This window comes from Calypte anna, chromosome 27 (assembly GCF_003957555.1).
Source record: "Calypte anna isolate BGI_N300 chromosome 27, bCalAnn1_v1.p, whole genome shotgun sequence".
Lineage (NCBI taxonomy): Eukaryota > Metazoa > Chordata > Aves > Apodiformes > Trochilidae > Calypte > Calypte anna.
In genome coordinates this window covers 4570198-4594611 of record NC_044272.1, presented here as the reverse complement: position 1 = coordinate 4594611, position 24414 = coordinate 4570198, and the positions used below count along the sequence as shown (strand labels likewise).

Here is a 24414-nt window from a genome sequence, read left to right as displayed (position 1 = left end):
TCCCGTGCACGGGTGACGTGGGGGTGTCCCCTCCCTCCCCGTGCCATGGGGGAGCTGAGGAGGGGATGGGGGGAGCGGGGATGGGTCCGAGGGTCCCGCGGGTGGGCCCGGGGGTCGGGGGGGGTCTTCAGGGTTGGGTGGGGGGATCCTTGGCGGTGCTCGGGGCGAGTCGGGGGGTCCAGAAGGTGGGAGTGCGTGGGTGGGGGGTGGGTTGGGGCGGTCAGGGGGTGAAGCCGCGGGTGAATCGGGGGGTCCCGAGGGTGGCTCTGGAGGTCCCGGTCGGTGCCGGGGCTGGTCCCGGATGCCGGGGGTGGTCCGGGGGTGGGTCTGGGGGTGGTCCCGGGGGTGGTCCCGGGTGCCGGGCGGTGCCGGCCGTGCCCGGCGGCTCCGGCAGGTGGAGCCCGGTCCCCGCGGCGGGCGGAGCGGGCCGGGCCGGGCCGGGCCGGGCGGGCCATGGCGCGGTAACGGCGCGGAGCGACCATGCGGCCCCGCCGGGCTCCGCCGCTGCCGCTGCTGCTGCTGCTGACGGCTGCGGGCGGGGGGGCGCGGGGGGCGGCGGAGCCGGGGGCGCACGGTGAGAGCGGCCTTTGTGTGCGGGGGGGGGGACCCTGCAGCCCCAGCCCCGCCGGGGGGACACCGCCATCCTCATCCTTGGGGGGGGACCCTCCAGCCACAGCCCTGCCCGCTGGCAGCGACCCCCGCCCGCCCCCCCCGGCTCTCCCTCGGTGTCCCCCCCCCCGCCTGGTTATACCCCCGTGTCTTCCCCTCCCCCGGTGTCCCCCCCTGCCTGGCTGTCCCTCCCTGTCCCCCCCTCGGCTCGCCATCCTTGTCATCCCTCCCCCCGCTTGTCCCTCCCTCAGCCCCCCCCCCGGCTGACTGTCCCTCGCTTGTCCCTCCGTCTGTTCCCCCCCGCCTGGGCGTCCCTCTCTGTCCCCTTCTCCCCTCGCTCTCCTTTGGTTCCGTTCACCCCCGGCGGCTGAATGTCCCTCTGTCCGCCCCCCCGGTTACTTGTCCGTCCGTCTGTGACACCCCCCGCAGTCTGTCTGCCCCTCCCCTCCCCGTCTCCCCCTCCCCGGGCAGTCCTGACCCTTGATGGGTGCTTGGCGGGGGGTCCTGGGGTGCGGTGCATGATAGGGGGGGGGGATGCATGGGGTGGAGAAGGGCTCGGGGGGGGGGGATGGGGTTGGTCGTGGGCAGTGCCATGGGTGCAAAATGATGGGTGGGGGTCGCAGGCCGAGAGGTGCACGGTGGTGGGTGTGGGTGGTGGGCAGGGCCTGGGGATGCAACAGTGTGGGTGGAGGGCCCCAGGGCTGGGGGTGTAAGATGGAGGGGGAAATGGTCCTGAGCAACACCCGGAGGGGCAGGATGGAGGGGGGGGATGTTGGGGAGGGGTGGTCACACCTGCAGGCAGCAGGTGGGTGGGCCTCGGGGTGCTGTGGTTCACTTTGGGGTCCCTGTGGTTCCCGGGACCTCCCCACCTGCACCCCAGGCCCTCCTGGCAGTGTCCCCGTGTGTGTGTGCCTGGGAGGTCCTGCTCCCCATCCCCGGGACCCCCAACCCACCCACTCTGGGGCATACTGGGAGGCACTGGGGGGTCAGCAGTGCCCCTTGGTGACTGTCAATGGCTGGGGACCTCTTGGGGATAAAAAGTGGGGAGGGGGTGACACCCTGGTCACCCCCCTCTCTGGGGAACACCAGGGGGTGGCCCTTGGTGCCAGCTGTCCCCCAGCAGCTGCAGGTGGCCGGCATGTGGCCAAGGGGACATTCCTGCCCCCCGGGTACCAGCTGTCCCCACTTTGGGGGGACACATACTGTGTGACCCCCACCCATGCCTGACCCTTCCCTCTCCCCCAGCACCAAAGCAGCTGCTGCAAATTCCTCCTGGTGCCACATCTGGGCAACATCTGGGGTGGATGGGGAGGATGGGGTGGGGATGCCCAGGGGTGGGGGTGGGGGGCTCTGGGGGGGGGGTGACAGGCCAGGGGGGTGGTATGAAGGAGGTCGTTGCCAGGGTGACGGCACCGGAGCCGGGACGGCTGCCAAGGGCTGCGGGCTCATGCGCAGGAGGTGCCACCCGGGGGGGGTGTGGAGGCACAGGGGGGGCTGGGCGTCCCCCCCCACCCCTGCCGTGTGTGAGGGACCAGGGTGGGGGACCCCTCCCTGGGCTTCTGAGGGGGTGGAGACCCCTCAAACTCATGACATGAGTGAGTTGCAGTCTGGTGGGGGGAGCAGCCCTGGGTGACCCTTCCTGGGGGGGTTTTCTGGGGAGGGATACGAGGGGCTGCACCCACCCGAGTGGGCTCGGCCCCCTGGAGCAGTAACCCCACTGCTGATGGGTGCACAGGGGGCACAGGAATGATGCCCACAGCCACTGGGGGGGTGGCCATGAACCCCTGGGATGGGTCCCAGCACCCTGCTGGGATGGTGCCCAGGAGGTGCTGAAATAGTGACCCACGGGGATGGGTATCACCTTGCCTGAGGGGTGCCCACGACCCACCAGGGTGGTGCTCATGACCTCCCAAGGTGGTACCCGTGCCACCATCATGGCCACTGCCAGATGAGTGCCCAGGACCCACCAGTTTGGGTCCCACCACCAGTGGGGATGGCCTTGCTGGGTTGGTGGCCATGACCCAGCAGGATGGGTCCCACCACCTGCCAGGATCGTGCCCATGCCCCACCAGTTTGGATCACACCATTCTGCTGAACTGGTGCCCCACCAGTTGGAGCCCCACCACTCTTGGGGTTGGGTCCCAGCACCCTGCTGGGATGGTCCCTATGCCCTCAGCGTGGTGGCTGCCACCTCTTGGCATTGGTCCCACCACCTTTTGGCTGTCACCCCCTCCCCCCGGGCCCACTCTGGGGGTACCCCTGTGCCATTGGGTGCTGGGTGGGCTCACGCCAGTGTCCTCCGTGTCCCCACAGAGGTGTTGCTGAAGGTCCAGGTGTATGAGAGTGGGACACTGGCCCCGCTGGCCCAGGCCACCCTGGAGGTGTTGGGGAACCGCAGCTCCCTGGCCGTGGGGATCACGGATGGGGAGGGGGCGGGGGTCCTGCCGGTCCCGTACCGCCTGGGCACCGCCGTGCTCGTCACCGCCACCCGCAGGGGGTACATCACAGCCTCTGTCCCCTGGCGTGTCACCCGCCTGCCACGTGAGTCACCCACCCCCCCGGGGGGACACAGACCCTGAGGGGGGCTCTGAACTCCATGGGAGGGGGCTTTGAACCCTAATGATTGTCCCCAGTCCCTTCCTGGAGGGCTCTGAGCCCTTACTGGGGACTTCAACCCCTTACTGGGGGTCTCTGAGTTCCTTCAGGTGACCCCAACCCTCACTGGGGGGCTCCAACCCCTTACTCGGTCTCTCAGTCCCTATAGGTGACCCCAACCCCTTACTGGGGTGCTCAGAGCCCTTACTGGGGATCCCACCCCATTAATGGGGGCTCAGAGCCCTTATGAGGGGCTCCAGCCCATTGTTGGGTGAACCCAACCCCCTATGGGGGGCCCTCATCTCTTGCTGGGGGGCTCTGGTTCCTCGTGGGGGGGTCCCAGCCCCTTGTTGGGGGCCTCAAACCATTAATGGGGTCCCTTGTTCCTCCCTTACCGGGGTGGGGGGGCTCAGATCCCTTCCTGGGGACCCTAAAGGGCTTTGGGGGGGTATGTGTTTCTGTGACAAAGGGGGGCTTGGGGGAAGATGTCCCATTTGGGAGGGGACAGCCATGCCCTGGTGACCCCGAAGTCCCCCCGTGCCAGGGTGGGGGGGGGGCACACTGGGCTGAGTGCCAGTCCCTGTCCCCAGGGCCAGCAGGAACGAGGGGGGGCAGCAGGGGTGGCATCGATGGGGTCACCTTGCTGGGGGGTGACACGGGGGGGTGGCCAGCAGGGGGGGTGGGGAGGGGGCACTGGGGTGGGGGGTGCAGGGGTGGGGAGGTGGGGTCTGGGGGGCTGCAGAGATGGGGCTGCTGGGGTGGGGGGTGCAGGGATTGGGGGGTGCAGGGATTGGGGGTGCAGGGATTGGGGGTAGAGGGTGGGGGACTGCAGGGGTGAGGGTGCTGGGGTGGGGGTGGAGGGATTGGGGGGTTCAGGCACAGATGGGATGCAGGGATGAGGGGGTGTACAGGGGTGGGGGGTGTACGGGGGGGATGCAGGGGTGGTGTGAGGATGGGGGTGCTGGGATGGGGTGTTACAGAGATGGGGGTGCAGGGAAGGGAGGTGCAGGGATGGGGGTGTGCTTGGGGTTGGGAATGCCAGGGGTGAGGGCTACAGGGGTGGGGGGGGGATTGCACAGTTGAGGGTGCTGGGGTTGGGGGGTACAAGAGGGGGTGTAGGGATAGGAGGGTGCAGGCATGGGGGGGCTGCACAATTGGGGGTGCAAGGAGGGGGGGTGCTTGTTTTGGGGGTACAGGGAAGGGGGATGCAGAGGCCCGGGATGCACAATTGGGGGTGCAGGGATGGGGGTGCTGGCAAGGGGGGTATAAGAAGGGGGGGGGGGTGGGGATGGGGGCTGCAGGGATGGGGTGCAGGGAAGGGGGATGCAGGGGTGAGGGGGTGAGGAGATAGAGGTTGCAGGGATGGGGGTTGCAGGGATGGGGGTGCAGGGATGGGGGGTGCAGGGATGTGGGGGTGCAGGGATGGGGGTGCTGCCATTTCTGCTGTCCCCTCTCCCCCCTGTGCAGTGTACACCTCCCTCAGTCTCTACCTGCTCCCCGAGCACCCCGCCACCCTCATCCTCTACGAGGATCAGGTCCAGATCCTGCTGGGCTCCCCAGGTCAGACCCCGGGGCATGGCAGGAGGGGGAGGGAAGCTGCATGTCCCCACCCACCACCCCTGGGTGTCACCCCTGAACCTGGGTGTCATGACCACTGCCCTAAAGTGCCACCACCATCCTTGTGTGCCACCTCCATCTTTGGGTGCCACCACTGCCCTGGGCTGCCACCACCACTGCCCTTAAGTGCCATCATCACTCCTTGGTTGCCACCATCACCCTTGGTTGCCACCACTGCCCCTGGGTGCCACCACTACCCTGGGGTGCCACCAGCACCCTCCTTATTGTCCTGTCCCCCCCAGGTGTCCGGGGACAGCCCTGGGCACAGTTTCCCCGCCGTGCCGCCCGCCTGCCCCGCAGCTCCACCTACACCCAGCTCAGTGCCTCCCTCACCACTGCCACCGGGCACAGCCTGGCCAGGACCTTCCCAGCCTTCCTGGGGACAGAGCAGGACAGCGGTGGTACGGGGACAGTGGGGACATCGGGGGGGGGGGGGAGGGGGTGCAGCTCTGAGAGAGTTGGGGGTGTTGAGGCTGGAGAAGAGAAGGATCCCATGGGGAGACCTTAGAGCACCTTCCAGTGCCTGAAGGGGCTCCAGGAAAGCTGGGGAGGGACTTGGGACAAGGGCCTGGAGGGATGGGACCCTCTGAGGGGGAAGGGTTTGCAGCTGGGAGAGGGGAGATGGAGAGGAGATCTTGGGCAGGGAGGGAGGGAGGGAGAAATTCCTTGGGGTGAGGGTGCTGAGCCCCTGGGTGCCCAGGTTGCCCCCAGAAGCTGTGGCTGCCCCATCCCTGGCAGTGTTGAAGGTTGGATGGGGCTTGGAGCCCCCTGGGCTGGTGGGAGGTGTCCCTGCCCATGGCAGGGGTGGCACTGGGGGGGCTTTGAGGTCCCTTCCAACCCAAACCAGTCTGGGACTCAGTGAAGGCCCCGCTCCCCTCAAGCCCCCCCACCCATGGTGACCCCTCCCAGGGGCTGTTCTGGACCCCCGCAGCGGTGCCGGTGCCTCCCCAGGAACTGCTTCAGGGAACACAGGGGACAATGTCAGGAGGTGGCAGGCAGAAGGGTTGTGCCCTCCTGGGGATATTAAGTTCTAAACTTTATCACTTCTTTCCCCCTAAAATCCTCAGGTGGGGGTGGGGTTGGGGCATGGCATGGGGGGAGGATATCCCCTGCAGGAACCCCAGGAGAGCTATTTGGTCCATGATGTTTCTGAGTGAAACCAACCCCGACCCTTGGGTTCTGATAGGATCTGAGGAAACTTCCTGCTGGAAAGGGTTCTCAGTGCCTGGGAGGGGGGTTGTATCCCCAGCCCTGGGGGGGTTTCAGAGCCCTGGAGCTGTGGTGCTGAGGGCCGTGGGGTAGCTCTGGGCTCAGCAGTTGGGTTGATGGTTGGATGATCTTGAAGATCTTTTCCAACCTCTGTGGCTGTCACTTGGTCCCATAACCATCCCTGTCACTCATCCCTGTCACTTGTCCCCACAGCCAATGCCACCTGGCTGGAGCTGGCACCCGTGGCAGCTCTCAGTGTCCATCTCTTCACTGGCAACGGGACTGAGGTGCCACTGGCCGGCCCCATCCACCTCTCCATCCCTTTGGCCACTGACTCGGGACCCATGGTGGCCACCAGCGTGCCAGCCTGGAGGTTTGACCCCAAGAGCGGTGAGCACTGGGAGCAGGAGTGGTGGCAGGGGGGGTGACACAGCTCCTGACGGGGATTGGGGGGGGGGGGTGATGAGTGTGTGGGGTCTCAGCACACCATGGGGGACACCCATGTGTCCCTGCAGGGCTGTGGGTGCGGAATGGGACGGGGCTGATCCGTAAGGAGGGCCGACAGCTCTACTGGACATTTGTTTCCTCCCAGTTGGGATACTGGGCAGCAGCACTGCCCTCACCCAGCACAGGTAGGGGGGCACCCATGGGACCCACCCCCCCTCTTGCCTCTTGTCCCCATGGGCCTGGGGAGGGGTTGTCCTTGGGTGGTGGCAGCACCCAAGGGGGTGGGAGAGGACCCACGTCCCATTTGGGGGTGGAAGGGTCCCTGTCCTGTGAGGGCTGGTGGGTGGTGGGAACCTTCACCCCGGGGGGTGACTGGTAAGTTGGGGCCAGGCCCACAACCCATGGGGGGGTGAGGACCCATCCTGTGTGGGTTTAGGGGGTCCCTATCCCATGGTGTGCTGGGGGGTGGGTGGACAACCCTGAACCCATGGGGGGCTGCTGGGTGCAGCCCTGGGTGTATGGGCAGTGACCCCCACCCCATGGGTGTGGGTGTGGGAAGGAGCCCCCACGCCTTGGGTGGTGCCCTCCTGGGGGGGTCTCTTGCCCCCTGCCAGCCTGCTGTCCCCCAGGGCTGGTGGCCATGGCAGCGGGGGGGGCCGGACATCACCACCTACCACACCATCTTCCTGCTGACCATCCTGGGGGCACTGGCCCTGCTCGTCCTCACCCTCCTCTGCCTCCTCATCTACTACTGCAGGTCAGCACCCCCCCACCCTGCACCCCTCACCTGCACCCCTCACCCTGCAGCCCCCACCCTGCACCCCCCAGTTCCACAGCAGCTGGGGACACACACGCCACCCCCTGGGTGCCATAGGGCACTGTGTCTGGGGAGACCACCACCCCCTGCCACCTTGGGTGCTGTGCAGTGGGACCACCCCCCATGCCCACCTCCCCCGAGGTTACCCATAGAACTGATGGTCTCTTTAGGGAGAGACCACCTCCCCCTGGTATCTTGGGTGCCCTATAGCTTGGTCTGGGGGGAGCCTCACCCCCTGCCCACCCATGGGGTGCCCTAAAGCTGGGTCTGGGGAGCCCACCACGCCCTGGCACTGTTTGAGGGGTCCACTCCTCCATGCCCACCTCTCGGATGCCCTATAGATGGGTCTGAGGGGGGGGGGAACCACCCCATTCCCCTCTACCTGTCAGTGGGGTCACCCCTCCTCCAGTTGCTCCCATCGGGGCTCTGCCCCCCCCCCCCCAGCCCCTCGGGTGATGGAGCCGGGTGGGGGTGGTGAGTGTCCCCCTAAGGTGTCCCCCCACGGTGACCGCCCCTCTCTCACTTCCCCCCCGCAGACGGCGCTGCCTGAAGCCGCGGGCTCAGCCCCGCAAAGTGCCGCTGCCGCTGCCCGCAGAGTCCCGCCGGGACCAGGCCACCTCCGTGTCCCAGCTGGACCTGCTCTGCTCGGGCAGCCACCCGGAGACGGCCTCCGAGGGGGGGGGACACCGACCCCCGCGACCCCCCAACCCCTAGGCACGAGTTTTATCACCCTCCTCCTCCCCCCCCTCCCCAACTCCGCCACGGTCCCCGCCCCCCCCCTCCTCTCACCGCCTCCACCCTCGCCCCCCCCCGCCGCCGCCAGACCCCCGCCCCGGAGGACTATGGAGGGCGGGGGGGCGAAGCCTTCGGCCTCAGGGCCGCCCGCTCGGTGGAGGGGCTGCAGCCCCCCGACGAGCATCCCCGCGGGACCCCCGTTTTCCACCCCCCGTCGCCCCCCATCTTTTCCCGTTACGTCCCCGAACAGCCCGAGCCCCCCCCCAGGCCCCCTTCGCTGGCCCCCCCGGGTCCCCTCCTCTTGTGCGGCCCTCTGGAGCGAGGGGGGGGTCCCGAGGAGATGTACCGGGGGGTGATGCCCACCCTGCTCATCCCCGCCCGCTACATGCGTTTGGCCCCCGGGGACCCTGACCCCCCCACGGATCCCGAAGTTATGGGGGGAGGTGGTCCCGGTTCCCTGAGCACTCCAGCAGCCCCCCCGGCCCCCCCTCAATCCTCTGGGCAATCCTTTGAAGAAGGAGAAAACTGGGGAGGGGGAGTGGGAGGGGGCGGTGGTCGTGGAGCCCCCCCGGGAGTGAGCGGTTCGGTGGCCATCCCGGTGCTGCTGGACGGGTCGGCGGTGGCCCAGTTGAACGGGGAGCTGCAGGCGCTGGCGGGGCAGCAGCTGCTGGAGCTGGGGGGGCCGCCCCCCCCCCCGGGCTTGGTTCGTCTCCCTGGACGGCCGCTCCTCCCAGGTCCGCCATTCCTACATCGACCTGCAGGGAGGGGACAGGGGGGGGGTCTGCCCGGCGCCCCCCCCGCCCCGCCCGCTCCCCCGCCCCCTGGCAGGAGGGGAGGAAGGGGGGAGCCGCCCCCCGCCCCCCCTGCCCGCTGCCCCCTCCCCCGAGGACAGCTCCCTGGCCCCTTTGCTGGAAGCGGGGAGCGGGGGGCGGCGGGGGGGGGGCAGTGGGCGCAGCAGTCTGAGCGAAGCCCCCCGGGACTCCCTGACCAGCCCCGAGGAGGAGGCGCTGACCGAGGGGGGGGACGGGGGGGACGAGATGGGCGACAGGAAAAGCCCCTGGCAGAAGCGGGAGGAGAGGCCGCTGATGGTCTTCAATGTCAAGTGAGTTTTGGGGGGGGGGACCCAGTGCTTAGAGGCGGGACAGGGGGGGTGTCAGTGGGCTTTGGGAGGGGGGGACGGCACGACAGGGGATACCCCCGAGGGGTGGAGGGGTGGGACGGTGGGTGTGTGGCTGCTGGCATCCTGACACTGTCCCCCTCCCCACTGTCACCCTGTCCTGCCAACACTGTTCCCCCCCCAGTCACCTTGTCCTGACACTGTCGTCTGTGTCCCCCCGACACCGTTCCCTGCCGTGCCAAGCCCCAGGTCACGCGTGTCCCCCCGAGTGTCATCAGGGTCCATCACCTGGGGTCCCACTGCCCTGTGTCCCCCCCCGTGACCCTGCCATTTGCTTCCCTGGGTTTTTTTTTGGGGGGGAGGGGTTTGTGTGTGTGCGTGTGTCCCATCTTGACACCTCCCCACTCGTGTCCCCACAGGGCGGGGGGGGGCCAGCAGTGCCCCCCGGGCCAGCAGTGCCTCCAAGCTGCCGTAGGAGCCGATGGGGGGGGATTTGGCCGAGTGTCCCGTCCACACCCCCCACACCCTCGTCCCCCCCCCCTCGGTTTTGGGTTTTAATCGTGTTTCTAAACGTTTTCTACGTGACGAGGAAGAAGAGGAGCCAGCGAGGGGTGGGGGAGATGGGGACACCCCCCCCCGGGATGGGCAGGGAACTGCTGCCTGATCCTTAGATGGCATTAATATATTAAAAAACAAAACAAAAACCACCCCCCCCGCCTCAGTTTCCCCCCCCCATGCAAAGGGCCAGAGCCTCGTCCTAAAAACCTTTTATTGGGGTGGGGTCACCCGGGGGGGGGATGTGTCTGTGTGTGTGCCTGTGGGCCTTAGAGCAGCTCCTTGAGGGGGGGGGGCAGGTCCCAGCGCTGGGGGCTGCACCCCCAGCCCCTCGCAGTGCAGCGAGCCCATTTGGGGCAGCAGTGGCGGCCGTCAGGGCAGCAGGAACCCTGCGGAGAGATTGGGGGGGTGAGGGGGGGTGACACCACCCAGTGCCCCCCACCCTGTGTGTGTGTGTGTCCCAGCACTAACCTGGATGAAGGGGCAGCACCCCCAGGATGTCCCCCGGCCGTGGCAGCACCGCTGCCCCTTGGGACAGGCGTGGGCAGCATCGCAGGGCACGGGGGAGGGATAGGGGGAGTTGGGGGTTCGCAGGGAGGCGGGGAGGCGGGCAGGGGGTGGGCGAGGGGCTGGCGGGGGGGCCGGCAGCAGCAGGGTGGGGGTCAGCAGCTTCTCGCAGCTCCCCTCGGCCAGGTTGCAGGTGTAGCCCCGGGGGCAGCAGTGCAGGTGGTCCCGGCAGCAAGTGGCCTGGGGGGGGACACAGAGGGGTCAGTGGGGGGACCCGGATCCAGGGGACACCTTGAACCTGCCCCCAGGAGCTGGGCTGGATCCTGTCCCCAAGGTGCCCAGAGAGCCCCAGGGAGGGGGTGACAGTGATGGGGGGGGGCACACTGATGGGGGGAAGTGACACTGATGGAGGGGTGACAGTGATGGGGGGGATGTGACATTGATGGGTGTGTAGCAATGATGGATGGAGGGGTGACAGTGCTGGGAGGAGACTGAACAGTGATGGTGGGTGACAGTGATGGAACGGGTGGTGTTCCATGTCCCTGTGTCCCCCCCTGACTTGCAGGTCCCCAAACACCCCACTCCACCCCAGTCACACCCCCAGCCCCTTGCACCCTGTCCCCCATGGGCAGGGGGGGTTCTGTTCCAGGGGAGAGGAGGTGCCAGGGTCCTGCTGAACGTCCCCATGTCCCCATGCAGCCTCGGGGTGCCCCCCAAAGGCCACCCTGGTTCCAAACCCCTCCCCCCCCTCACCGCAAGTGTCCCCGTCCCCACCCAGACACCCCCAAACCTGCTCGAGGGGGCAGCACCCCCAGGCCCCCGAGCTGAGCTGGCAGCACGTGCTGCCCTGGGGACACGACATTTTCTCGTCACACTTCACGTCCCCCCCCCGGGTCACCGCCGGGATCTTGCGCAGCCAGGGCCGGCGCCCCCCCCCCTGCTGCAGGCAGCTGCCCCCCGCGGGGTCACAGATGTAGCCCTGGGGACAACAGTGCACGTGGTCGGGGCAGCAGACGGCCTGCGGGGGGGACACAAGAGGGGAGGAGGTCAGCTCAGCCCAGCCCGGACCCCTCCACACCCACCCAGAGGGACCCCCGGGGACACAACGCCCAGACTGCTCCTGCCAACCCCCCCCCGTGTCCCCTGTGCCCCCAGCCCAGCCTGGCCACAGTCCCTATGGGGGTGGGACACGGTGACACCCCCCATCCCCCCAGAACAATGTCCCTGAGCATCCCAGCGGCTTCGTGTCCTGTCACCTCCTGGCACTGGAGCCCCAAACTGGTCCCAGTTAGCAGAGGTGGGGGGGCAGCAGAAGGGCTCGGTGTCACCCCCCACCCATCCCCATGGACACTGGGGGTCCCACGCTGGCCACATCCCTCCCTGGGTACAGGGGACATTGACCCTCACCCAAGGGGACAGGGGATATCAGCCATTGTCCCTCGTGGGGGACATCACAGGGGACACTTGTCCGGGTGTCCCCTCCCCCCGTGCCCCCCGGTACCTGCTCGAGGGGGCAGCACCCCCAGGCCCCGGTGCTGAGCCGGCAGCATGTGCTCCCGTCGGGACAGCTCGTCTGATCGTCACACTTCACGTCCCCAGCTGGGGACATCAGGGACAAGGGGACAATCGGCACCCGTGTCCCTGGGCAGGGACAGGAGGGGAGGGGGATGGGGACAGGGGGGGTGCGGGTGTCCTCACCTTTGGGCAGGGGCGTGGGGGTCCCCGTGGAGGTGCAGGTGGAGTGCTCCAGGTCACACGCTGTGCCTTGGGGACAGCAGTGCTGGCCGTCACTGCAGCACACAGCCTGGGGACAGGGACAGCTTGGGGACACCCCTGAGCACCCCGGGGGCACAGGGACAGCTTGGGGACACCCTGGAGCACCCCGGGGGCATGGGGACAGCTTGGGGACACTGCACCCCTGCCCACCCACAGAGGGGCTGGAGGGTGGGATGGGGTGCTAAGTGGGGCACAGTGTGGGGGTGCCCAGGGCCAGGGGTGATCTGGGACTGGGTGCACAGTATGGACCAGGGTCTTGTATGAGGGGGTCTGCTACTGGGTGCCCCTGTCAGGGCGTGCCTAGTCCTGGGTGTCAGTGTGGGGGGGAGTGTGGGGGGGGACCTGATACTGGGGGACGAGTATGGGGTTGGGAGTCTGGTACTGGGTTCCCAGTATGGGGAGCCTGATACTGGGGGCCCAGTATGAGAGGGGGGTCTGGTATTGAGTGCCCAGTATGGGGGGGGTACTGGGTGCCAGTAGGGGGAGGCTGATAGAGGGGGATGTCTGGTACTGGGTGCCCAGTATGGGGGGGTTCTGGTACTGGGTGCCCAATGTGAGGTGCTGGGGGGGGCCCCTGGGGGGCTCACCAGGAGGGGGGGGGTTCGTGGGGTGGGTGCCCTGTGTGGGGTGCCCAGTTTGACACCCCCGGGTGGGTGTTGGGGAGGTGCCCGGTGTGGGGGTGTCCCAAGAGGGGGTGGGCTTGGTGTGGGGTGTCCCCAAAAGGGGGGGTGAGGGGTGTGCTCGGTGGGGGGGTGTCAGCACTCACGTTCTGCAGGGGACAGCAGCCATACTGCTCCGAGGGGAGGTGACAGCAGGTGGCACCCTCAGGACAGGCTGAGCGGCCATCGGGACACGGCACCTTCCCCAGGGCCACTGCGGGAGACACACAGGGAGTGTCACCGTGTCACTCTGCGCAGGGACACCCTGACACCCGGGGGGTGACCACCCCTACCTGGGGCTGGGGGCTGACGCTTCCAGGAGGGGAAGATGGTGCCCAGGGGGGTGGCAGTGCCATTGTCACCCGTGAGGGACAGGCAGCGCTCGTGGGCCAGGTCACAGATGGTGTCGTGGGGACAGCAGTGCACCTTGTCAGCACAGCACGAGGCCTGGGGACAGGCCTGAGGGTCACCACACTGGCCATGTCATCCCTCCCACCCTTAATGTCCCCATGGCCCCCTCAGTGTCCCTCCCACAATCCCCTTAATGTCCTCAATGTCCCCCTACGACATCCCCATATCCCCCCTTAATGTCCCACACAGTGTCCCCCCCATGTCATGTCTCCCCCACACTGTCCCTATGTCCTCCCCTACAATGTCCCTTCTCTATGTCCCCGTGTCCCCCCTCAATGTGTCCATGTCCCACCCTCAATGTCCCCAGGTCCCCCCACAAGGTCCCCGTGTCCCCCCCTCAATGTCCCCCCATGTCCCCACTCAATGTCCCCATCTCCCCCCTCAATGTCTCTCCCCCAACAATGTCATGTCCCCCGTGTCCCCCCCAATGTCCCCCCCCAATGCCTCCCCCTCAATGTCCCTGTGTCCCCCCCTCAAAGTCCCATGTCCCCCCTCAATGTCCCCATCTCCCCTCTCAATTTTTTTCTCCCCCTGACAATGTCCTCATGTCCCCCATGTCCCCCACAATGTCCCTCCTACAATGCCTCCCCCTCAGTGTCCCTGTCCCTCCCTCCCCCCACAATGTTCCCCCCTCAATGTCCCCCTGTCCCCACCCCTGTGTCCCCCCCTGTACCTGGGGCATGGGGCAGCACCCCCAGGCCCCGCTGGCTGTCACACAGCAGGTGGCATCATCGGGACACTCGGACTGCCCGTCGGGACAGGGGATGGCACGGGGGGCTGCGGAGAGCAGGGAGGGGGTGAGGGGACCCCCCAACCCCGCTGGGACACCCCCCCCCCCCCATCCCCTCCTTACCTGGGGACACAAGGCAGGATTGGCCATCGGGGCTGCAGTGGGACCCTCGGGGACAGCAGTGGTGGCTGCCAGCACAGGGGACATCCTGGGGAGGGGGGGACAAGGAGGGGGTGGGAAGGCTGCAGGGTGGGGGAGGGAAGACCCCCCCCCAAAAATGGCAGAGAGACGAGAGGGGGAAACTGAGGCAGGGTGAGTGGTCTGACCTCTGGCAGCGGGCAGCTGGCTTGGGGGGACAGCACCTGGTGGGGAGAGGGGGACAATGGGGACACAGGGGGGTCACCCGTGGTTGGGGGGCACCCCTGGCACCTGCTCCCCCCATCCCTGAGCACTCACCGGGGTGGGGGGGCAGGGCTGCCCCCCAGGACAGGGCAGCAAAGCCCCAACTCCAGCCAAGGTCAGGCACAGCACGAGGGTCCTCATGGCGCTGGGGGGGCACCTGTGGGCACCCCCCCAACACCCCCTGCCTCAGTTTCCCCACTCGCCGAGGTTTGGGTGTGTGGGGAGCGGGGGGGACGTGTCCCACCCCCAGCTCTCACTTCCCCTTTCTGGGAAAGCCCCGGGCCCCCCCTCAGCACCCAAAGCACCCCAGGGAGCTGGAGGGGAGGGCACCCAGAGTCCCCCTTCACGCCAGGATGCTGGGGTGGGCACCCGTGGGTGCTCAGGGCCATGTCCCCCCCCCATTCCACAATCACTTTCACTTCCCTCTTCCCACGTGATGCCCCCCTCCCCCCCCACGCTCTGGCCCTCACCCAAAGGGGAAACTGAGGCACGACCCCAACGCACCCCATCCCTCCCCACCCCCCCCACCGGGGATCGGGTCCGCCCCCGGCGACCCTGTGCTGGGGGTGAGGAGAGGTGATCACCCCACGGGGAATCCCAGTATTCCCAGTACCCCCTGTGATTCCCAGTCCCTCCCAATATCCTCGTGATTCCCTCCCAGTACCTCCCAATGCCTCCGGGGGATCCCGGTATTCCCAGTACCCCCCTGTGACTCCCAGCGGCCTCGGTGAATCCCAGTGTTCCCAGTACCTCTGTGACTCCCAGTACCTCCCAGTGCCCTCGTGATCCCCACCCAGTAGCCCTCAAGGAAAACCAGTATTCCCAGTGCCTCCTGTAACTTCCAGTGTCTCCCAATGCTCTTGAGGAATCCCAGTATTCCCAGTACCCCCTGTAACTCCCAATGCTCCTTATGACTCCCAGTACCCCCACTCCCAGTTCCTCCCAGTAACCCCAGGGCTCCCAGTTCCTCCCTTTGCCCTCAGGGAATCCCAGCGCTCCCAGTAGTCCCCAGCGAATCCCAGCATTCCCAGTGCCTCCTGTGAACCTCAGCACCCCCCAATATCCCCCCGTGCCCCCCAACATCCCCCAGTGCCCCCAGTGCCCCCCAGTATTCCCAGTACCCCCCTACCCTCTGTCTCTCCGCTCCGCTCTCCTACAGCCCCGCCGTGCCGGGCCGCCGCAAGCCCCGCCCCCCGCTTCCCATTGGCCTAGGGACACGCCCTCTGCTCTCCTATTGGCCAACGGCGTGGGATAGGGGGAGGGATGCTCCGCCCCCTCACAGCTCCAACCCCACCCCCCTGGCCACGTGACGCGGGGGACACGTGACCCCCGCGCCGGGGCTGCGTGCGATGGGTTGGGGGGGGGCTCAGCCCGTGGGGGGGGGGGGGGCACACACAGCACCCCAGGACCCCCCAAAACACACCCGAGCCCCTCCCCAACATTCCCAAAACACCCCAGGACCCCCCCAACCCCCTCCGGACCCCCCAAACCACACCCGAGGTGCCCCCGAACCCTCTCTCCCAAACGTCCCCAGGACCCCACAACCCCCCCCCCAGATGCCCCCAAACCACACCCGAGCCCCCCAAACACCCCCAGGAACCCGCACCCCCCCAATCTCTTCTGAGCCCCCCCCCTCTAAGCTCCCCCCCAAGCCCCTCCAACCCATCTCCTCCAATCCCCCTCCCACCCCCCCCCAAGCAACTCCCCCCCAAGCCCCCCATATCCTTCAACACCCCCTGCAGCCCCCCAACTCCCAGTCTCCCCCAACCCCCCCTCAATCTCCAACCCCAACCCCCCCCAGCGCCCCTCAATTCCCAACCCCCATTCCCCCCAAACTCTTCCCCCAGCCCCTCCAAGTCCCCCAATCTCCTCCAAACCCCCAATCCCCCTTCCAACCCCCCTAATCCCCCCCCAGACCCCCAAACTCTGCCCCCAGCCCCTGTGAGCCCCCCAATCTCTCCTAATCCCCCAATCCTCCCAAACACCCCTGCAGTTTTCTCCAACTCAATCCCCTCAACCCCCCCCCAAGCCCCCTTCAGTTCCTCCCAACCTCCCCCTGAGCTCTGCCCCAGCCCCCCTGAGCCCCCCAATCTCTCCTAATCCCCCTTCCAGCCCCTCCAACCTCCCTCAATCTCCAACCCCAAGCCCCCCCATTCCCCCTCAATTCCCCCCAGGCTCCCCCACTCTCCCCTCCCGTCCACTCCCACACCCCCGGGTGGGCTCCATCCTTTATTTCCAAGTCATGTTCAGGGGTGACAGTTTTGGGGGTGTCTCAGATGGCCGACTGCTCCTGCCGGAGGGTCTCTGGGGGGGGGTGTTGGCCGGGGGGTCGGGGTGGCCATGGCCGCCACCCTCAGGGCCGCCATGTGCTCCTCGGCGGCCGCCAGCGAGCGCTCCACCCAATGGCGGGCGGCGGGCTGGCGGCAGGCGCTGCGTGTCACCAACACCAGGTGACTGACAGACAGCAGCAGGGCCGCCGCCCTGCGGGGACACGGGGAGAGGGGTCACCCACTGTGGGGGAGGGACACCGGGGGTTGGGGGGGGACAGGGACACACGGGGACTAAGGGACAACCGGACACTGGGCACACCAAGATGGCTGACACCTCGCTGGGCGATGCCACCATCCTCCCACACCCATCCAGGGAGGTGACAAGGGACAACTGGCCACCGCCAACTGGCCACCAGACATGTCAAGATGGCTGCCTCACCACTAGGACAACTGGGGATGCCACTGTTCCCCTACACTACTCTAAGGAGGTGACAAGGGACATGTGGTCACTGCCAACTGGCCACCAGGCATGTCAAGATGGCCAACTCACCACTGGGGTAACTGGTGATGCCGCCGTCCCCCCACACCCATCCAGGGAGGTGACAAGACACAACTGGCCACCACCAACTGGCCACCAGGCACATCAAGGTGGCTGACTTACCACTGTCCCCCTACACTACTCTAGGGAGGTGACAAGGGACATATGGTCACTGTCAACCGGCCACCAGGCATGTCAAAATGGCCGACTCACCACTGGGGTAACTGGGGATGCCACTGTTCCCACAACTCCCTGGGGAAGGGACAAGGGACAAGGGCCAACTGGCCACTGCCAACTGGCCACCAGGCACCTCAACATGGCTGACTCCCCTCTGGGACAACTGGGAATGCCGCCATCCCCCCCCCACCAGGCTGGGGAGGTGACAGTTGGCCACCACTAATTGGCCACCAGAGACTCCAATATGGCCAACTCCCCACTGGGACAACTGGAAAAGCCACTGCCCCCTCCTCCTGGGGAGGTGACAAGGTGAAGGGACAACTGGCCACCACCGACTGGCCACCAGTTGCCCCAGCAGAGTTGGCAGTGTTCAAGTGTCTGGTGGCCAGTGGCCAGTTGTCCCTTTCCCATGCCACCTCCCTCCCCCACAGGGGACACTGATGGTGGCAAATGGCTCATGCCTCAGTTTCCCCATCTGCAAGGTCAGGGTGTGGAGTTGTGTCACCCCCATCGTCCCGGGTCACCCTGCAGTGGTTGTCCCCAGCAATGTGGCAGTGTCCCTCCCCCCCCCACCCCACAGGTGTGTGTTGTCCCCCATGATGATGTCACCTGGCATCCAGCAGTTTGGGGTCCAGCGGGGGGTACATGGATCTCACCACATCATCCACCCTGCCAGTGGGGACAGTGTTAACCCCAGGGGACATGGTGGTGACACCCTCTGTCACCTCCCCAGCCCCAGGACCCCCTACTCACCTGGGGCTGATGCGTTTGGCCACCACGATGATGTCACCCAGGCTGGCGGGGGACTTGACACGGGCACCTGAGCCCATGGTCATGGCCACCAACTTCTCTGTCAGCGTGTGGCAGATCTGGGGACAAGGGAAAGGGACAGCTGCTTGGTGCCACCAGTACCAGCACTGCCACCACCAGCAGCACTGCCGTTGGTGCCATTGTTGCTACCAGTGTCACCAGTGTCACCAGTGCCATTGGTGCTACCTGTGTCACCATTACCATTGGTGCTGTGTCACCTATGTCACCACTGCCATTGGTGCTGTGTCACCAGTGCCACAAGTGCCATCGGTGCCACCTGCTGAGCTCAGGAGGCTGCTGGGCTGAGGGAGGCTGCCCAGTGCTCAGGAGGAATGGGGACATCCTGGAGGGAGGGGGTGGCACCGGAGCAGCGGGGCTGGAGCAGGAAAAAAGGAGCCCGGGAGCTCTGGGAGGAAGGGCAGGAAAGTCACCCAGGAGACACAAAGGTTCTGCAGGGAGATGGAGGAGGAAAATCAGAGACCAAAGCTCAGCTTGAATTAAACCCGAGTGCTGGCAGCAGAGGGACAGGAAGAGGTTTATAAATATAAAATATGGGAATGGGAAAAGGGGAATCCCATCCCCCCTGCTTGGCCTGGGAGGGAAACATGGGAGTGAGGCCAGGGAAAGGCTCAGCTCCTGCGTGCTCCTTTGGTCTCGATGCCAACTGGTCCCTGAGGGATCAGCACCCGGGTTTGGGGGAGCAGGATGGGGAGCAGGATGAGGCCCCCAGAGCCCAGGAGGAAAAGGTCAGTGCTGCATGGATGTGCATGGATGTGCATGGATACACATGGATGTGCATGGATACACATGGATGTGCATGGATGTGCATGGATGCACATGGATGTGCATGGATGTACATGGATACACATGGATGTGCATGGATGCACATGGATGCACATGGATACACATGGATGCACATGGATATACATGGATGTGCATGGATGTGCATGGATGCACATGGATGTGCATGGATGCACATGGATACACATGGATGTGCATGGATGCACATGGATCTGTATGGATATACACGGATGCACATGGATGTGCAGTGTGGACCTGGATGGGATCCATCTGAGGGGCCTGAAGGAGCTGCAGAAGTGCTCCCCAAACCACTCTCCATTATTTATCCCCGGTCCTGGAGAACTGGGGATGTCCCTGTGGACTGGGAACTGGAAATGGAACAGGAGAAAGGCCAAAAGGATGATCCAGGGAACTACAGAGTTGTAGTTCCTACAGGAACTAGTTCACTAGTTGTAGTGAACCTACAGGAAAGGTTCTGGAGCAGCTCATGTGGAGTCCATCACCCAGGACATCCCAGGCAGGCAAGCACGGGGTCATCATGGGCCTGTCCAACCTCATCCTCTCCAAGCAGAGGTGAGGGAAGAGCTGGGAACATTCTCTGGAGGTCAGGAAAGCTCCTGGCACTGCCTCACATCCTCCTCCAGCACCTCATGGCACTTGGCTTGGATCCTCCCTGCACTGGATAAAAACCTGGCTGGGTGGGGGGGCTGGGGGGTGGTGGTGATGGAACTAAATCTGGGTCCAGTGCTGCGCCTGTGCTCTTTGGTATCTTCATTAATTAATTAATTAACCATTAATTAACGGGCTGGAGGAGGGGACTGGGTGCACCCTCAGTACATTTGCAGGTGACCCCAAACTGGGAGCTGTGTGGAGTTTCTGGAGGGTTGGGAATCCCACACTGGGACCAGGACTTGGACCAATGGGCCAAGGGTAGGAGGTGTAAGGAGGCATCTGGGTCAGAACCACCCCACGGGGAGCTACAGAACAGGGGAAGCTGGAAAGGGAGCTGGGGGTGTGGGGTGACAGTGATTCTGGATCAGTCAGCAGTGTGGAGCTGATCAGGAGGGCCAAGGGAGCATCCTGGAATCCCCCCAGTGATGGGATCATCCCCCAGTACCCAGCTCTGCTGGGGACACATCCTGAGTCCTGTGTCCAGTCCTGTGTCCCTCACCACAGGAGGGACAGAGAAGAGATGGGGATGTCCAGGGAAAGGCAAGAAAGGTCAGGAAGGGCCTGGAGCAGAAATCTTGGGAGGAGCTGAGGAGCTGGGGGGGTTTGGTTGGAGGAGGGGAGAGGAAAGGAGACTTGATGGATCCCTTCAACTGCATCAGGGAGGATGGAGCCAGGAGGGAAATGGGCTCTGATCCTAAGGGATGGGATAGGAGCAGAGGGAAGGGATGGGAGCTGTGCCAGGGGAGGGTTAGGATGGATGTTAGGAAATATTTTTTCCCTGAGGGGGTTGTCAGGCATTGGGATGGCCCAGGACAGGGGTGGAGTCCCCATCCCTGGGGGCATTGAAAAGGCGTTTGGAGCTGATCCTTAGGGACATGGATTGGGAACTGAGGGTGGGGTTGGGCTGGGTGAGCTTGGAGGTCTCTGCCAACCCAAACATCCCGGGATGCTGGGATGCTGTTGCCATTGGTGCCATCGCACTGTCACCAGTATCACCAGTGTCACCAGTGCCCCCAGTGCCTGCCCTGGACTCACCTTCAGGATGGCGATGCAGTGGGACACCAGACCCCTGTGGAGAGGGAGGGAGGGGACATGAATCTGGATTGACCCCCCCTTGACCCCTCATCCCCCCTGTCCCCACCCAAATCTCCCCACACCCTGTGTCCCCCAGATCCTTTGGGACATTCCCAGCTGGAGGGTGACCCCCAAATCCCTGCTACCTGCCCCATGATGGGGGTCCCCAGAAGCCGGGGGGTTGGGGACACAAGAGGGGACACGCTGGGGACACACAGAAACTTACGAGGCATCCTCAACCCAGTCCTCATTCTCCAGGATGGCCTGGATGTGGGGGTTGGTGATCACCACGTCATCCAGCTCCAGCTCCGAGGGCTCCGAGGCCACCTCACTGCTCCCCATCAGCTCCACAATGGGTCTGTCAGGGACACGGGGGACATTCCTGGGGACAAGGCCACCTCCTCGGGTGAAAGGGGACACTTCCTCCTCCCCTTTCCACTCTGGATGTGTGCCCAGCATCATCACCTGGATGGTGCTGAGTGTGACCCCTCCACTGTCCCAGTGACAGCGCTCATGTCCCCACCACTGTCCCCTTGGTGACACTGGACATGTCCCCACAACTGTCCCCTTGGTGACAGTGGACATGTCCCCACCAGTGTCCCCCTGACAATGCTGAGTGTGATCCCACCACTATCCCAGTGACAGTGTCATGTCTCCACCACTGTCCCCTTTGTCATGGTGGACATGTCCCCACACCTGCCCACTTGGTGATGGTGGACATGTCCCCACCACTGTCCCCTTGGTGACAGTGGACATGTCCCCATCAGTGTCCCCTTGACACTGTTGTGACCCCACCCTTCTCCCAGGGATGTTGGTGGCCATGTCCCCATCACTGTCCCCCTGATGACACTTGACATGTCCCCATCCAGCACTCTCCCCAGCCCATGGTGTTGGTGGCACTGCCACCCCCCTGGTGTCACTCACTTGGTGTCATAGTGGTGCCGGAGGTCCTTGGGGTGGCAGTACCTCTGCCTGCAGACCACCACCAGTGCCACGAAGGAGGCCAGGAAGATGGTGGCCAGCACCCCGATGGCCACGATGACAACTGTCTCCATGGCTGGGGTGGCTCAGGAGCACGGTGCCATCGTGACACGATGGGGTCTGTGGTGACAGGGGATGGGGGGAGGGGAGGAGGGGGTGTCAGGAACACTGCGGGTGCTCCCTGTCACCCCCTGGACCCCAAAATGACCACCCAGGACCTGATGTCCCCCTGGAAGGGTCCCACCAGTGTCACCCAGGGGGATGTGGGGTGGGACAGGATTTGGCCATGGCACAGGGGGGGCTGTCCCCACCCTGCCCCATGGCCATGGGGTTGGAGTCAGCAGAGAGAGAGTTGGGCCACAGGGGGAGTGGGGACCACAGAGCCCTGGCCCTAGGGGTACCCCAAGATCCTGGTACCTATGGGGCTGTGGGGACCTGTGGGGTTTCTGTGGGGCTGCAGGGACCCCCAGGACGCGGTCCCCATAGGGAACCCAGGGCCCTGTCCCTGTGGGCACCCCTAGATCCTGGTTGCTATGGGGCTGTAGGGACCCCCAGAGCCCTGTCCCTGTGGGGCCATAGGAACCCCTCCAGTCCCTGTCTGTGGGCCTGTGGGGACCCCCAGAACCTGGTCTGTGGGGACCCCCAGAACCTATGGGAACATGGGGACCCCCACAGACATTGTCCCTATGGGGCCACAAGGACCCACAGATCCCTGTCCCTATGGGGCCATAGGGACCCCTCCGGTCCCTGTGCCACCATGGGGACCCCCAGAACCTGCTCCCTATGGGGACTTGGGGGGTTCCTAGGGGGTTTAGGGAGCCCCAGAACCTTGTCCCTATGGGGCTCTGGGGACCGCCACCCACATTGTCCCTATGGGGCCTGCCCCCATCCCCACTGCCACCATGGGCCCCCTTGTCCCCATCCCCAGAGGGACAGCGGCCACCCCAGGCACAGGGGACAGAGCCCGGGTCCCCAGGGGGTCCCTGGAGAACTGGGGGGGGAGGGGGGTGGAATTATACACACACATAGGAGACCCCCGACCCTGGGGGGGCACCCAGCCCCAGCCTTGCCCACCCTACCTGCAGCCAGCCGGGAGCCACCGCTGGGTTGGGGACCCAGGGACACAGGGACAGTGCCACTTCCCGGGTTGGGGACACAGGGACAGTGCCACTTCCGTACCGGGCGGGCAAACCCCGCCAGCTCCCGACCTTTGCACCCTGAGTAATGCCGGGTTCCCCCCGGGGGGGTCCCAAACACCACCCCCTCCCCCCATCCCATCCCCTCCCTGCCCCCCATTTCCATGTTTCCCCTAAATCCCTCGGGATCCGAAGCCAGGTTGTGTGGTTGGGATTTAGTTTCCAGCCTGGGGGGGGGCGACACAGACGGGGTGGGGGGGGGCAGGAGGGGGGGAACACACCTCCAGGGTGACCTTGCCCCCCCCCGCCCCTTTCCCACTGTGATTAAAGCCTTAAGAGGGATTTTGGCCACCAAAGCCGGGGCTGTGCTGTAACCCCTTGGTGTCTGGGCTGGGGGGAGAAAAAAGCCCCTGGGGGGTCCCCACAGCCCCTCGAGCCCTGGGGGGGTGTCCCTGCCCCCCCCCCCCCATCCCGCTGGGTTGGGGTCGGACTCTGCCTGAGCAGCACAGGGGAGGGGGGAGGGAAAAGGAGGGGAGGGGGAGTTGGGGGGGACGGGCAAGGAGGAGGGGGGGGGTTGGGGGTGGGCTGGGGGGATCTGTGAAGGGGGGGTTAATTCTTGGGGGTCTATGAGGGGTCTGTGAAGGGGATGTTACTTCTGAGGGCGGCCCGGTGAAGGGGGGGGTCACTGCCTTGGGGGTCTCGGGGGGCCCTGGAAAGCTCAGAGGGGGTGATCGGTGCTGAGGGAGGGGTCTGGGGTGGCCCTGTGAGGGTCTGGGGAGGGGGTTGATCCTGGGAGAGGGTTTGGGGGGGTCCTTTTGAGGCTCAGGGGGGGTGGTCGGTGTTGGGGAGGGGTCTGGGGGTGTCCTGCGGAGCTTTTTGGAGGGGGTGGGTGAGGCTGGGGAGGGGCTTTAAGGAAACCCTTCGAGGATCTCTGGGAGGGGCTGCTAATAGAGAGGGGTCTGGGGGTCCCTGTGAGGCTCCAGGGGGGGGGTCGGTGCTGGGAGCTCCGGTTCCGGGGGGATGGGGGGGGGACGCGACTGCCGAGGTCCCGCATGACCCTCGGGGGGTCTCTCTGGGGGTCCCGGGTGTGGGTGTCTCTCTCTTTAGGGGTTCTGCAGGGCTCTATGGGCTGCACCGCTCCCAGGGGGCCCCTCAGCCCCGGGGGTTCCATGTGGGGGTGGGAGGGAGTTGGGGGGGGGGAAGGGGGTCCCACCCTGCCCCGGGGGGAGGGGATCCCATGGGGGGGTAGGGTCCCGGGTGCCCTCCCGCCCCGCAGGGCCCCACCCCCCCCTCAGGGGGTCCTCGCCGGCCACCCCCACCCCCCGACCTCCCCCTCGCCCCCCAGGGTCCCCCCGAACCTGGAACCGCTCCGCAGCGGCCGCGGACAAGATGGAGGCGAGCGGGGGCTCAGCCCGGGCACTGCCCACCCCCCCCCCGGCACCGCCCCCGGCCCCAGACCTCGCCCCGCCCCGCAGGGGGGTCCCAAGGGGGCCCTTGGGGCTCCAGGTGTCCCAAAGTGTCCCCAGGTGTCCCCTAGATGTTCCCCCTGCATCCCAAAGTGTCCCCTCTCGCCCCAAACTGCCATTGCTGTACCCCCAAAGTGTCCCAAAGTGTCTCAAAGTGTCCCAAAGTACATCTTGTGACCCAGAATCTCCCTGCTGCATCCCAAACTGTCCCCAAGCGTCTCCCCAGCCTCCCAAAGTGTCCCCTCTTGTCCCAAACTACCACTGCTGCACCCCCGAAGCATCCCAAAGCATCCCTAAGTGTCC

General features: G+C 65.9%; 3 protein-coding genes across 3 annotated transcripts; 1 reads left to right on the top strand and 2 right to left on the bottom strand.

Moving 5' to 3' along the window:
* Window positions 1–480: 480 nt before the first annotated feature.
* On the top strand, window positions 481–9135 carry FAM171A2 (family with sequence similarity 171 member A2). Its single transcript, XM_030465740.1, is given in 11 exon segments — window positions 481–574; window positions 2923–3150; window positions 4672–4764; window positions 5064–5222; window positions 6244–6420; window positions 6546–6662; window positions 6795–6852; window positions 7037–7234; window positions 7831–7935; window positions 7937–8705; window positions 8707–9135. Coding segments are annotated over 11 exon segments (2427 nt in total).
* Window positions 9136–9946: 811 nt separating this feature from the next.
* On the bottom strand, window positions 9947–15371 carry GRN (granulin precursor). The gene is made up of 12 exons (XM_030466091.1): window positions 15316–15371; window positions 14241–14343; window positions 14111–14146; window positions 13908–13992; window positions 13728–13831; window positions 12937–13090; window positions 12751–12857; window positions 11907–12012; window positions 11710–11807; window positions 10999–11226; window positions 10173–10448; window positions 9947–10090 (listed from the first exon to the last, which is right to left on the bottom strand). The coding sequence occupies exons 2-12, from the start codon at window positions 14325–14327 to the stop codon at window positions 9971–9973; spliced, it is 1401 nt and encodes a 466-aa protein (XP_030321951.1). The 5' UTR covers window positions 14328–14343; window positions 15316–15371; the 3' UTR covers window positions 9947–9970.
* A 1029-nt stretch (window positions 15372–16400) lies between these two features.
* Window positions 16401–22693, bottom strand: TMEM98 (transmembrane protein 98). The gene is given in 8 exon segments (XM_030466103.1): window positions 16401–16519; window positions 16521–16667; window positions 17781–17840; window positions 17925–18040; window positions 20490–20523; window positions 20755–20886; window positions 21453–21629; window positions 22589–22693. Coding segments are annotated over 7 exon segments (681 nt in total). The 5' UTR covers window positions 21584–21629; window positions 22589–22693; the 3' UTR covers window positions 16401–16458.
* Window positions 22694–24414: the final 1721 nt, after the last annotated feature.

Excerpts from the sequence above, each read along its gene's own strand:
- GRN (XM_030466091.1), bottom strand. The coding sequence starts at position 14,327 with ATGAGGACCCTCGTGCTGTGCCTGACCTTGGCTGGAGTTGGGGCTTTG. Across the intron at positions 13,091-13,727 it reads GGTGCTGCCCCATGCCCCAG|GCCTCGTGCTGTGCTGACAA; the intron begins GTACAGGGGGGG and ends GCCTGTCCCCAG. Across the intron at positions 10,449-10,998 it reads GGTGCTGCCCCCTCGAGCAG|GCCACTTGCTGCCGGGACCA; the intron begins GTTTGGGGGTGT and ends GTCCCCCCCCAG.